Source organism: Rousettus aegyptiacus, unplaced genomic scaffold (genome assembly GCF_014176215.1).
Source record: "Rousettus aegyptiacus isolate mRouAeg1 unplaced genomic scaffold, mRouAeg1.p scaffold_m13_p_5, whole genome shotgun sequence".
NCBI classification, from domain to species: domain Eukaryota; kingdom Metazoa; phylum Chordata; class Mammalia; order Chiroptera; family Pteropodidae; genus Rousettus; species Rousettus aegyptiacus.
Window position 1 is genome coordinate 39,938,025 of NW_023416308.1, and position 15,778 is coordinate 39,953,802.

General features: G+C 34.8%; 1 protein-coding gene across 2 annotated transcripts in view; it reads right to left on the reverse strand.

Annotated features, from left to right (window-relative positions):
- Window positions 1–731: 731 nt before the first annotated feature.
- The window catches only part of LOC107502265 (olfactory receptor 8D4), a 127,629-nt gene continuing 112,582 nt past the window's right edge, over window positions 732–15,778 (reverse strand). For both annotated transcript variants that reach the window (XM_016129324.2, XM_036221197.1), the window contains one exon: window positions 732–1,772. In XM_016129324.2, the coding sequence (XP_015984810.1) occupies window positions 822–1,772 (951 nt within the window). In that variant the 3' untranslated portion in view covers window positions 732–821. The remainder of the gene's footprint in view (window positions 1,773–15,778) is intronic.

A 15,778-nucleotide genomic window follows, 5' to 3' on the forward strand; every position in this document is an offset into this window, starting at 1 on the left:
AAATGTTTTATAAAAAGAAAATTAAAGACATTTTAGTTTACAGCCTAGAGGAAAAATATCAACTCAAAAGAATTAAGTACAAAATTGTAAAATACTGCACATATACTGGTCATACAGAATAAAACAAGATATTTAAATGAGACTTGATGAACATCATCTCCTCATCTAGATGTCCTAAGTCTTATCCTTGGATCATAGATTCTAAATATTAATACTGTATAAATTTTGCTAATTCCTGGATCGTCTTCATGAATCTCACTTTGATATAATGTTAGCCTTTAATAAGCATTTTAAAGAAACAATAGAAAATTTCTTCCACATTTATTGTAAAGTTGTCAATATTTCAATCACACTCTTCGATGTTTCTTACACAAATTTTCTTAAGAAAATTCTCATTTTGAGTGAGATAAATAAGTGGAAAGACTGACTCACCAAAATAATTTTGTGTGTGTTTTTTCCCCAACATGACTATGTAGTAATTATGATTTTGTTTTCTTTTTGCTTAGATTCAGGAAAATAAAGGTAAAAAATGATGTTCAATCCCGGCAATAATATTAAAGTTTGTTTATTTATTTATTTATTTAAAGTTCAATTAAAAAATATTTGCTACTCTTCATTTTAATACCTGTTGTTTTGCATTTTATTAATTGTATTGTATAAATATACTTAGCAGTCTGCATATACATAATTTAAGATATATATTCAGAAAGAGAAATATATAATTTCACCACTTCAAATTATGTTTAAAGACAATGAGCATAAACACATATATACATACATAAACCATGCATACATAAATAAATCTTAAAAGGGCATATTCATTATGGAGACATTTTTCTTCTTAAAAGTTTTATCAGTGCATTTTTCACTTCCTTGTTCCTCAGACTATATATGATGGGGTTTAACATGGGAATTACAATGGTGTAAAACACTGAGGATACTTTCTCCTGGGTGAGTGAACTGCTAGAAGTAGGTTTGAGATACATGGCCATAAGAGACCCATAAAATATAAGAACAGCTGTCAAGTGGGAGCTGCAAGTGCTGAATGCTTTGGACCTGCCCTCTTTAGAGTGGATGCGGAGGATATTGGAGAGGATAAAAGCATATGAAATGATGACTGTTAGGCTGGTAGTTACCATGTTAAACCCACCAATGACAAGAATCAAAAGTTCATCAATATAAGTACTGGAACAGGAAAGTTTAATAAGAGGGACAATGTCACAGAAATAATGTTTAATAACATTTGAACTGCAGAAAGTCAATCTTAATATACAACCTCCATGAATCACAGCATCAGTAAAACCTACTGAGAAGACAGCAGCCACGAGCAGGTTACAAACCTTGAAGGACATGGTGACATTGTAGAGCAGGGGGCTGCAGATGGCGACATAGCGATCATAGGCCATTGCTGCCAACATGTAGCACTCAGAAATGACAAAAATACAGAAAAAGAACAGCTGAGTCATGCATCCAGAATAAGAGATAGTTTTATCTCTGCATAAAAACCCTACCAGCATTTTGGGGGTAATGACAGAAGAATAGCAGATATCCAAAAAAGACAAACTACTGAGGAAATAATACATGGGGGTGTGAAGTTGAGAACTTAACCCAATTATTGAGATCATGCTGAGATTTCCCACCACAGTGACAATATAAATCCCTAAAAAGAGGCAGAAAAGGGGCAGCTGAAGCTCTGGTTGGTCAGTTAATCCTAAAAGAAGAAACTCTGTCACTGTGGATTGATTTCTTATACCCATTCTCCTCTGAGAGATCTGTGGAGATGAGAGAAAAAATTCAAATTAGATAAGCAGACTCTCAGTTTATCTATAATTCCCCACAGCTTAGGTATGGAAACACTGAATCCAAGTTATTTTATCCCCTTTCACTAAGTCTGCACCTCCATTGATGTACAGTAACTTTGACACACCAAAAAGCACTCAGATAAAACATTAAGCATCAGTACACCTATAGATTTTAGGATCCATAAATTTTCATTCTATTTAGTGCTCAAATTCTTTTAGCGAAGTATAAAACCTTTAACTCCAGAGTAAGAGAAAAAATTTAATGCTAAAAACTTTGGGGGAGGTTTTCTAAAGCAAATCAACTAACAACATGCATAAAAAGGCTTTTGCTAATGATATATTTGCTTAGGGCTGATCCTGCCTCTAGGATTTCCTACAGAGCAGGTGTCTATTATTAAGGTCAATTATGATTTCCAGTTCTAGATTTCCAGAGTGTTCAGCAGAATATTAATTCCAGGATGAGTTAATAGCTGTACATAAAATAAATGTACCAGGACCATGTGATTTTGAACATGTAGAGTTATACAAAGTTAAACAGATTTCCTAACTGAAGAATGTGTCTGAATTCCTAGAGCAGGGGTCCCCAACTCCCAGGACAGGACCGATACTGTTCCCTGGCCTGTTAGGAAATTGGCCTCATAGCAGGAGGTGAGCAGCAGGCTATGAGTGAAACTTCATCCATATTCGCAGCTGCTCCCCAGCACTAGCACCACTGCCTCAGCTCCGCCTCAGCTAATCGGGCATCAGATTCCCATAGGAACATAGGTCCCTGGTGCCAAAAAGTTTGAGGACTGCATAGAGGACTTTATTGCACATGATATTTTCTGAATTTATTTGATGATAGACTCTTCCCACCCCCATGCATGCTTAAACAACAACAACAACAACAACAAAAAAGCAAGTTGTAGCACAATGTGGCTTAGAATATTTTAGAAAGCTGTGTTTTGTTTGTGTGTTTGTTCTAATTTAATCAAATAATCATAAGTTGATTTATAGGTGGGAAACTTGTCCTTCCTACACTTCAGCAAAGCTGGCTGGTAGTATAAGGACAACCCTCTTCAAACCGCTTCTACCTTCTGAATCTCTGGCCATCCTCAGGGCCAAGCCTACTTCTCTCACCAAGGACACTGAGCATGACTTAATGTATTACTACTAGTTATGCTCCTTTTGGCAACATAGACAACTTAGAAATTTGTATGTCGACTAGACGTTTCTGTGTAGCACTTCATGTCTTTCACGCATAATTCTCATGAGGGGGCAAAAATGGCACATGGCGTGAAGTTACCTGTTTTAGAGTCAGCCAAGGCCTTATCTCTGAAAAATCAGACCATTTTCTTTTAGTGTTGGGCTACTCAAAGAGTCCTCTCTGGACTTCCATGTTTACCCAGAGATTATACAGAACCCTGCTTAGACATCTGGTTTAGTATTTTCTCAGCTTACCAGCCCAGGATTTACTTTTTCTTTGGTTCGTCAAGAAGCTGTTCATGTTTTCTTACTACCAATCTATTACTGTCACATTAGGACAAGGCACACTTCCTTTGGTTACTTGAGTTCTCCACAATGAAGGACTCTCCTTCTTATTTCCCAAATCAATTTAAAACAGAGAAGTTTCATAACACTGAATAGCTACTCTCTGAGCTGGTTTCCAAATTATGCAGAACACATGACTTTTGTTTGTTCTTCTTCTCCAAACCTGAGGGATGGTGAGAGGGGTATCATGTGCCAGAAGGAGATTGTCCAATTGCTCTTAGCCTGTTGCTGAAATACTCTGAAGTCTTCTTTTCCCTTTGTCCCTTACCAATTAGCATGCAGAGCTATAGTCTGGTCACAGAAACCAAAAGAATGTTTAAGAAGACTCACATGCTCAGTTTTTGCCTTTAATCTCTTTTCATGCATGCTTTCAAACTGTGGTGTCAGAAACACAGTAATCACATATCTATTTCTCCCACATTTCCTGTAATTCTCATTTATCATAGTAAAATGTCTTCCATCCTGCCCATGTTTCTTGCTTTGTTCCAGGATCCTGTACCTGTCTGCATTATACTCAACAAGCTAGGTTTCTTTTATCTATATTTTCTGCTCCTCAAACATTTCTGTGCTTTAGGTCTTTGCCAGTCATTGTGTAGCCCACACATCAGCAGCAACACCATCATTTGGAAATTTGTTAAAATGCGTAACTGCAGGTCCTAAGTCACACTAGCTGTATCAGGATCTACATTTTAGCAAGAATCCCACATGATGTGTGTGCATATTTAAGTTATTCATTTTCTCTTTTGAACTTCTTCCTGCTTCTTCTCCATGCCGGAAAGCATTACATGATCATGTAAAGCTTATCTTTTATTAAGAAGTGTAAAACTGTACAATTTCACATTGCAGTATTTTGCCACTAAGATGTAGACTCAAAGAGTCCATGGAATTGTAATGTGCTCATCCAAAAGCTTATGACAATGCACTCTATTATGCTTTTGTGTTGTAGGAAGAAATGTTATACCAATTATGTCTTAATCTACATAAAAATGAACAATGCTAACCAGTATCTACTTTACTCAACTATCTACTAAATGGTAAATTTCACTAAATTAGGGCTAAAATACTTTCTGTTGTTTGTATAACCACCCTTAAAATAATCTACTGTACAGACTGGTGAGTATTTTACATTTCTAGGTTTTGTACAAATCTTTTAAATTCATAGTGTATTTTATACGTACAACACGTCTCAAATCAAACCAGCCATATTTCAAATGCCCAGTATGCACCTTTGGCTCATGGCTATGGTATTGGACAGCACAGGTCTAGAATATCATTTTTTTCTAAATCAGACTTAATCATCAAATCTCAATTTCACCTTTTAATGACAGACACAATTAGCACAGAAATGGCAGAAAGAGCACTCAACTATGAGTCATAAAATTTTGTTTCAACCCCAGCTCTAAGATTACAGTGTAACATTTGACTCATTATAGAGTTTCTTTGAGTTTCATATTTTAATCTGTAAAAAATAATTACTTCAAATGATTATTGTACAAATTAATAAGACAATAAATGAACACAATTTGTGAATTGTAAGATATATATAAATATATTTTTTAGTATTATAATTCCTATTTTATAGGCTGGTGCTTTTATAGGTTAATTTACAAATTAGATACTAGGGTAATTAGATAAGGTGAGTGGGCAGTGCACTTGAGTCTAGGATGAATGCCCATGGCCTCTTCTTTCTAATCCTATGGCTCAGCATCCTGCAAACATGCAGAAACTCTAGCACTTATGTGGATTATTAGAAGTTGATTTTAGAATATATTTTAATACCTATATAATATGAACATCATGACTCTGAAACCCACCTTCTCCTATGAAGCTAGCTGAGTGTCTTGTCTTCACCTATTCTCATCACTTTAGCAGGAAAGATAGGTTAACTGCATCTTTTCATCTTTACGCTAACAAGAAGCAGGTTTAAATGAATGTGACTTTATTCTCAATTCAAGTATTTTGTGTCTGAAAAAATAAAAATAAGTGGTTCCCAAGGGTTTTTTATCTCCTGAGGTATAGCAGCCTGTATATCTGTAAAAACTATCTCTTAGTTGGCCTATTATATTGTACACATAAGGGAACTTAATTATGTAATGTGGTCATGTTTCCAGAGTAATACAATGAGTGTATCCCAACATCAGGACTATATTTAGAATACAATGATAAAGAAATACAATAAATGAGAAAAATAATACAATATTTTTACAGAAAGTATTTTAACTATAGAGGTAGATACAGTTATATACTATAAATGGCAAATGTTAGAATTTTTACTTATTTATTTGTTAAGTATATTGGGCCATATAACATAGATTAGGCACAGTGAAAGAAGATTCAACTTTACTCCCTTCAGAACCTTGCAGTCTAAGAGTATTGCCCAACACATGTGTTGTTCTGACAAATTGTTGAATGAATGAAGCACCATATCCAGTGCTCTATGTAATTAGCAGTAGGAACTGTTTGCGCTCAGAGATTGAACAGATCACTACTATCTATAGTGATAAAAAAAACCTTTATGGAAGGGTAGATTTTAAACTGTATCTCAGAAGTGGAAAGAATTCATTTAAACTGAGAAGATACAAAGCAACATTCATGATATAAACAAGGTCATCCTACCCAATCATTTAAGTCAATCAGAATACTTTATTTTTTTCTGTCTAAAAATTCATCGCTTGAAGAACAGATGAAAGTAAGCTAACTTACAGAGGAGGAGTTTCATTTACTAGAAAAATTGCAAAATGAGAGAGGCTTTTCCCCTAGCTTTATTGAGGTATAATTGACAAGTAAATATTGTGTATACTTAAGGTGTATAATGTATACAATATATATGCATACATATGTATATATATACATATGTATGCATTGTGAAATGATTACCATAATCAAGATAATTACAGTAATCATCTCCTATAGTTACATATATCATCTCCTATAGTTACCATTTTTTAAAAAAAACTTTTAATTATAAACTAAATAAATTCTTGGGATCTAATGTGTAGCATAGTGAATCTAGTTCATATTACTGTATTGTACACTTGAAATTTTCTAAGAGATCAACTCTTAAACAAAGAAATCAGTAATGAATGAAATAGTTTATAGTATTAGAAGAGCAGTTACTTATGGCACAATATTTTTGCTTATCCTTAAAATCAAATGTTTTATCTATTCTATTTATATGTATTTTAGTAAGGTAATTGTATAGAGGTTTCTTGGATCTTTAAAGTATTTTAAATACAAAACTACAAGTATAGTTAAGATACCTATTACCAGCCCATGAACATATATATCATGAATAATGTTTAGTAAAATAAATCTCAGATCAGCTTCTTATAATTGTGTGTGTGTGTGTGTGTGTGTCTGCCTCATCAAGCAAGTAATTTGTTTTCCAACTAAAACTTATTGTAATTTGCTGCACAAATATCTCGTGGGGGATATCTAATTGCAGAAGCAAATGAACATGTGTAATCTGAAGGCAAAGAGAAATGTTCAGATTATCTGGAATTTTTTTTAATATGGATAAGTCAAAATTGACTGAACTAAAGCAATGTCTCTATAGTTATGCCAAGAGTTCCTTCTAATATGAAAAGTGATAATCTAGGCAATTCACTAGGTGTTTTAACTTTATTATTTTTGAATTACAGGTGAGATGAGTCACTAAAGAAAACTGTTAGCTTATTATTTGACTTGGCATTATCATTCCTAATATATCAAACCATTCTCTGAGGGGTCCAGGAAGTCATTGATCCTTATTCCCACACACATAATTACATTATTTATTTTCCATACTGACATGGTATAATCATCTGAAAAAATGCTATTGGGTACATGTAGCCCAGACGAGACAGTTATCTTTAATCTTTAGACAAAAAAAAAATATGCAGGATTTGGGATATTAGGATTAAGTGAAATAACTGAAGTGAAAATCAACTCGGATACTGCTTTGGGGATAATATTATAGAAAATTTTATTGACTCTATACCTTATACTCTATACTCTTACTACTTCTGGGAAAGTTTCTATATTGGAATAAAACACATATATCAAGAAGTCACATAGAAATGTAAGTGTTCAGAGTAAAGGCAGAAATTAATTTGGCTGCCATTTTTCTTCTTCTTTTGACCTTCTTAAACCCAAACACCAAGATTCAGGATGCTATAGCCAAGTAGAGAAAATAAGAAAATTAAAAACAAGTGATTTAGTATAAAGCCAGGACAGTTACAGAGGTGTTTCCTTATATGTATGTATGTATGTATGTATTTTCCTTTTTAGCTCTGTTTAAGCTAGAGACTTTTAGTTGGGGTACTTACAGTTGGGAAGGACTGAAGGATTTATACCTGGCCTTATCCCACTCCCATTTTCTCTAACATCAGTACTGGAAAACAACAGTCACTGTTCCACCAACATTCTACAGTGTAAGGCTGTCTCCGCCAAGCAGCCATGGCTTTTGTTATGGCTCTACCAGACACTGTTATTCTATCTCTAAAGGGGCCCAGAGTATGTTGAGTAAAGATGCATTATTTACATTTTGTTTGAGTTGCATTTTGCTAGATGTTTACCTAAGAAATGTTTATGGTGCAGCAACATCTTACAGAGATTTCTACTAAAATTAAAAAAAAATTGTTTTAGTTTCTTCAAATGCTATGAAAATGAAAAGGGAGATGGCCCAGAGTCAAATCTCACTGAGAGTTTTGTACTGTTTTCAGATTTCATACCTCTCTGAAGATGGACATAGCTTATTTTACTAAGTCAAACTCATCAAATCAAGTTTCCACTTTTACTCTATTTGAATTCTTTAGTAATTCTTGGTTTCAATGAAAACAGAAATTTGAATATGACCCCCATTATAGCACCTGAGTGATATACCCCCATTATATTACCGAATGTGTCTGCTTTGCCAAGCTGCCCATAAACACACATATGAGAAGAAGAGAAGGTAAAAGAAACCAATATTAGTTAAACACTGATCCAGGTAAACATTTAGCTCCATTTTACTGATGAATCTACTGGTGCTCAGAGTGGTTGTGCCATTTCCTCAAGGCCACACAGCTGGTAAGTGGCAAGAATCAAATCCAGGAATAACTCACATAAGAGCCCATGCCTTGCTGCTTCAAGAGGAACGTGAGCAGGAAGATGACTACTTATATTGGGAGAGAGATAAAGAGAATTTTTTTTGTTTGTCTATTTTGGTGTTCAGCACATACCACTCAATTTGAAGAGCAAACAAAGACTTGGGCAAAGACTCTAGTAATAAATCCAGTGCACATGGCTAGGAAAGTAACTTTTAATCTTTTTATCACTCATCTCTCCATGAAATTATGTATCAGATTCAAAATTTGCATAGGTATTTAAGTGATTCATGAAAAGAGGCTCCAGAAGTAAAGGACTCCTAGTCTAATGAGTTCCTTGTGCTTTATCTTAAAAAACCTGAGCACTGTGGAAAGGAGCTAGAAGGATAAGGAACACATCCAAAAATTAAGTACCACAACATGTCCCAGGCTGTCAGTGCTACTACTGAAAGAGATTCTTAAATGGTAGTGTGCTGAACAATCATTTTGGGCACCTAGTAAAAGTGGACTTCACTCCCTTAAGTTCTGATTCTGTAAATCTTGGGTTGGAAGAAGGAATTTTTGTTGTCAATAAGCATTTCAGAGTTAGATAAGCAAGATATTCTGAGCTAGAGTATAGAAAATGCCATCACTTCGTTCTACACGAGGGAATTTCATTCTGAAGGCCCAGGTCCACACCTCCAGAAGGCATCCTGCTGTGGTACATATACAATGGAATATTACTCAGCCATAAGAAGAGATGAAATACTGCCATTTGCGACAAGGATGGGCTTCGAGATAATCATGCTAAGCAAAATAAGCCAGACTGAAAAAGTTGAAAATCATATGATATCACTTATATGTGGAATTTAAACCTAAAAGCAACAGACAAACAGGACAAGCAAACAGAATCTCATGGACATGGAAAATAGATTAGTGGTTACCAGAAGGTGGGGGGAGTAGGGAGAAGGGAGGTAGATGGGGTAAAAGCGGTCAAATATGTGGTGACAGAAAGAAATCTAACTATGAGAGGTAAACATGCAATGTAAATATATATATGACTTACTGTTAAAGTGTACAGCTGAAATTTATTGGATTTTATTAATCAATGTCACCATAAAAAATAAATAATGAAAAAAAAAGAAGGCATCCTGATGAAGAAGAGAATAGGGAAGCCTAGTGATATGAAAAAGTATCTGAGTGGAAGTTTAGACATAGACCATAAACATATACTTTACAGGTACTGCCTGCCCATAAACACCACAATCTCCACCTTCACTAAGCCCAAGTAGTGGAAAGGGAACTTCTGTTTCTATGTGGTCATGCATCACATAATGACCTTTCAGACCAAATTTATGACTGTGGTCCATAATTTTATAATGAAGCTAAAAAATTTCTATTGCTTAGTGTTGTAGCCAGCATTATGTTGTGGTGTAACATGTTACTCATATGTTTGTGGTGATGCTGGTGTAAACATACCTACTGCACTGCCAATCATATAAAAATATAACACATACAATTATGTACAGTACATAATACTTGATAATAAATCACTATGTTACTGGTTTATATATTTACTATACTATGCTTTTAACCATTTTAGTGTACTCTCTTTACTTATAAAAAATATTTTGCTGTAAAACATGTTATGTAATACCAGCAGCAGACTCATACCTCTCATGTTTATCATTTCTTGATTTTCTTGTTTCTCTTGTGCTCAACTTAATCTCATGTTGTTTTGTTTAGTGACATGCTGTACAAACTTATAGTCCAGGAGCAATAGGCTATACCATACAACCTATTTGGGTAGTATGCTATACCATCTAGGGTTGTGTCAGTGCACTGTATGATGTTTGCACAAATAAATTGTCTAATGATGCGTTTCTCAGAGCAAATCCCCATCATTAAGTGATACGTGACTGTACATATGTCCTAGGTTTCATATTGACTTTTCATGACTTTCCATTCAGGAAGGTGTCAGGAATATCTGTTTTAGCTACAAAGAAGATAATATAGTATTGCCTTGAATATATGTTCCTTTGACAGGAATCAGACTACCAAGGTCTTAGGTAGTGTGGTGTGTTAGCATATGGTTTCTTAATCTCAAGCAGAAATGCATATCTGGTGGAGTAGATGGAGGTAGCCACTGACTTATCATTTTAGAGTAAAGGAAAACAAGTTTCCAAGTGAGAATTTTGAAATTACAGACTTGCTTATTAAATCGCAGCCCCAGGAGACAGAAGCTCAGAGGCTTTCTTGTTCTAGAAATTATTATTTAGATCACAGAGGTACCTAATCAAGTTGTTAAGTGATGCTGATTTAGATGAATAATTATTCCTTTTCCTTATATGGTCTCCAGAGCTTGTGATGTTTAGGAAAAGTTTTAATTGCCCCAGATATTCAATTATTTAAAAGTGAATCTTGCAATCACGAATACTATAATATTATAGTTTCTTCTTTCTAAGATACCTTCCTTCAGGTGGGAAAAGATTTGTATTTGCATACACAGTACCAAGTTGATTCCAATTTTTAAAATTCTAACTAGACTTTTCATAGTTATCTGTCGTAAGACTGACATGATTCATGGTTCATGTTGTACATTTCTCTTGTGGGCCCTATTAATGGTTAAATATCTGCATGGAGCAGATATTCAGAGAGGGAGAGAGAGAGAGAGAGAAAGGGCATGCATGGATTTCTCATTTTGAAGACATATTAATACCATTTCTATTACTTACTAGCTGTTGTGCGCCTTTGGGAAAATTCTCTTACAACCCTAAGCTAAGACTTATTTATTGATAAGATAGATATAATTCTAATAGTTGTTCTATCTGAACTTTAAGGATTTTTTGAAGGTCAGATAGAAAACATACAGAAAAGTATTTTATGAAATATTAAAGATTTATAAAACATACAGAAAAATATTTTATGAAATACTAAGGGTTTATATTAGTGTGTCCATTAAATATCTTGGGCAGAGATATAATGAGGGAATCTGCTTTGTGAACTACTGAACAACTCCTCTGATTCCAACCATTGTTCAAGATAACTGCCAGTACAAATAATGAAAACAATTTAAATATTACAGGAGAATGTTATCACACACTTTTGTCTATTAATACAGCGTAATGTTATGCACTCATTAAAATGAATGTGAATAATTGAATAAATAGTTATATTTTTAATGCAATACCAAAAGCACACATAGTTGTATCTTAGCAAAATAGAAGGTACCAACCTGCTTGTTGATTCAGTTTCAGTCATGCAAACCCTAAACACTGAATTAACACACAGACCATCTCATTCCCCTTTTCCACAGATATTTAATATATTACACAACATCAAATAATAATACTATTGAAAGATACTGCTGGAGACACTGAAAAAGATAAAATAAAACCATATCATTTTAACTAAGGATCCAAGGAATGAAATTACTCATGCACTAACAGAAATGGCTAGGTAGTGGGAGAGTGGGAAATAGAATCCACATATTTTTTATTTTTTTATTATATTTTTACTCCTTTATAGCACTCTTTGCTTGATCAATACAGACTCTTTAAAAGATTCCTCTTCAATTCTTTATTTTTTTTTACCTATTTTAAACCTAACCATGGAAATGATGTCAGAAGAATTATGGGTGAGGTATCTCCCTGGACCTCTCAGATCTCTCACCTTGAAATAATAATGAGCTGAACACCTGCAATTCAACAAATAACACCCATTCTGCACACAAGCATGTCTGAGAGATCTGCATATCAGAGCATCAGAAGATGGGCAAACTGCGCCAAGTATGGGAGGCAGATTAGGAGAGAGAAACAAAAGAGTGGCCATATTCTGTTGGAGCTCCCTGCAGGAGCAGGGTTAGGGGCAATTTCATGGCTAATTCTTGGCTCTTGAAGCTGGAACAGTGCTGCCTGAATGATCAGTATATTCCATGCAGCAGAGCCCAGGGATCAGGGCAGAGAGCAGGTCAGAGACTGAGTGCGGGAGGGGCGACAACTGTGTCTTAGCAACCACCACTGACAAGTGGGAGGCTGAGTCACAGAGCCTGGCAACGACTCCCTCACCAACCAAGAGTGCCTTTCCCCACTCCCATATACACTCAGAGGCAGCGCCACCAAGCCCCAGGGAAATTTGCACAGCCACTACGGTAACATACACCACAGCTAGTACCAGATACAGGTGTAGTGATATTGAAGCAAGACAGCTGAAACTGGAAGATAGCACTACAGGAAAGGAAACAGCCACATACATTGCTGGCCTCTCCAAATCAAACCACCCCCACATATTTCAGATGATTCAAAAGAAAACATTGGAACATTACATTTTCTTTTGGGGCAGTAATGGGACTTCAGGGCCTTTTCAGAGGCTCCGACCCCCATCACCCATCTCATCCTCTCATGGGTGTGGTGCATAGGACCCAAGGCGACCTGGTCACAGAGGAGGCACACAGTCCTCCAGAGAGGAAAGGATACTTTGAAGCAGAGATTTAAGAGGCTTGGATATCACCTAATGGAAATCAAAACAACAATGACAAAAACAACAATAACAACAAACATTTTTTATCAACCTGCTAAAGAGGGATCACTGCATAAATAAATTTCTTTTTAAACATAAAAGCAGAGTACACTCCCATTAATGCTTGGGTAAAGAAATGGTCTATCAAACACTATAAACAAACAGACTGATAAGGCAGTTCAGTAAGAAAGGGGAGAATCTCCAGAAAATAAGCTTAAAGACATAGAAATATGCAATTTAAATGACAGAGAATTCAAGATTGCACTTTTGAAAAAACTCAATGAAATGCAAGAAAATTCTGACCAACAGTTCAATAGACTTAGAAACAAAATCAGTGAACACCAGGAAACCCTAAAAAAAGAGCCAAATAGAATTTCTGGAGATGACTAACTCATTAAAAGCGATGAAGAATGAAATAGCAAGCTTAGGAGATAGAGCTCACCAGATGGAGGAAAGAATTTGTGGTTTCAAGACAGAAAATCATGCAGAAGTAAGAAGAGAGAGATTTGAGAATGAAAAATTAATGAGAGAAATCTACAATAACTATTTGACATCATGAGAAAAGCGACATAAGAATCATGGGTATACCAGAAAGAGAAGAGAGGGAGGAGGGAACAGAGAGCATATTCAAACAAATAATAACAAGGCTGTCCCAAAACTGTAGAAAGAACTGGATCTTTGAATACAGGAATCAAATAGTACACCCAGTTATCTCAACTCCAAAAAGCCTTCTCCAAGATACACTATATAAAAACTGTCAAAGATTAATGACAAAAGGAAAAAAAAGAATTCTCAAGGAAGCCAAGGAAAAGTAGACAGTAACTTATAAAGGAAAACTCATTAGATTATTTTTGGACTTCTAAGGACAAACCTTACAAGTAAGAAGAAAATGGAACCAAATATTCAAACCATTGAAAGAAAGAAACTATCAACCAACAATAACATATCCAACAAAACTCTCTTTAAATGTGAAGGAGAAATAAAGACTTTTCCAGACATACAAAAGCTAAGAAAATTTTCCTACCACAAAGCCTGCATTACAGGAAATGCTAAAGAGTGTCATTCAACTTGAAATAAAATGACAAAAATTTATAACTATGAGTAAGATGACTAATAGGCAGACAGATGCAGTAAAGTGTTACTTTTATTAATAACGGAGTACTATAAGTTTAAATATGGTTAAACACCCCCTCCAAAAAAACTTTTTTAAAAGAGAAGACAACAGTTACTGCAGCTTACAAATGAATGCTCAGCATATTAGGAATTATTTGAGATAACAAAAACAGAGAACAAAAGGGAGTAAAGATCCAAAACAAGAGGGAGTAAAAACAAGGTGCACATAGAAGAAATGATACTACTGTATGTATGTATATAACTATACCATAAATTGAATGGTAACTATGTTCTATAAATCCAGAACTGAGACACATAACAAGAAACATAAGGGAGCAGAGAGAAAGTCCACAAAACACCACTAAATTAAACTATCAGACAGAAACACAAGGGAAAAGGAATAATGGAGACATCAAGCTACCAGAAATCAAAACATAAAATAGTTATAGGAAACCCTCATAGTTCAATAATCGCCCTAAATGTAAATGGACTGAACTCACCAATAAAGTAGCAGATTAGATTAAAAACTAAACCCAACCATATTCTGCCTTCAAAAGACATGCCTCAGCAGCAAGGACAAATGTGAAAGGGCAGAAAATGATAATTTAAGCAAATGGCATCCAGAGAAAAGTGGATGTAGCTGTACTTATATCTGATGAAATAGACTTCAAGATAAAAATGTAAAGGGAGACAATGATTGACACTTCTAATGATAAAGGTAATCATGCATCAAGAAGGCCTAACACTTATGAATATACATATTTCCAATCAGGGAGCACCAACATATATAGAGCATCTACTAACGGGGAGAAACTGACCAAATCATGATCATAGTAGGGAAACAAAGTACCCTACTGTCAGGGATGTTTAGATTATCCAAACAGAAACCAATAAAGAAATATTATTCTAAATGATACATTAGACCAATTTGACATAATCAACATTGAAAGAGCAAACAGTAGCTTATACATTCTTCTCTAGTGCACATGGAACATTTTCAAGGATAGACCATATATTGGGATACAAAACTGGCCTCAACAAAGTTAAGAAGATTGGAATCATACCAAACCTATTTTCTGATCATAATGCTTTGAAACTGGACATCAACTGTAAAAAGAAAGTGGGAAAAACCACAAACATGTGGAGATTAAATAACATGCTACTGAAGAATGGCTAGGTCAGAGAAGAAATAAAAGCAGAGATCAAGAAATAGGTAGAGACAATTGAGAATGAAAGATAACATATTAAAACTTTGGGACACAGCAAAAGTTGAGACATACCACTATGGGACTATCTCAAAAAACAAGAATGAGCCTAAATAAACAACGTAACATTACATCCTAAAAACTAGAGAAAGAAGAATGAATGAAGCCCAAAGTCAGTAGAAGGAAATAACTAAAATTAGAGCAGAATTAAATGAAATTGAGAATGAAGAGACAATAGAAAGAATTAATGCAACAAGAGCTGGTCCTTTGAGATTAATAAAATTGACAAACCCCTGTCTAGAATCACTAAAGAAAAAAGAGAAAGGACATAAATAAACAAAATCAGGAACAAAAGAGGAGGTTAAGACAGATACTAATGAAATACAAAGGATCATATAAGAATACTATAAAAGAGTATATGACACAGAATTTAACAACTTCGAAGAAATGGACAAATTCTTAGAAATATACAACCTTCGTAGACTAAATCATGAAGAATGTAAAATCTAAACAAACAAATCAGCAGTATAGAAATTGAAACAACCACTTGAACCTCCCTAAAAGT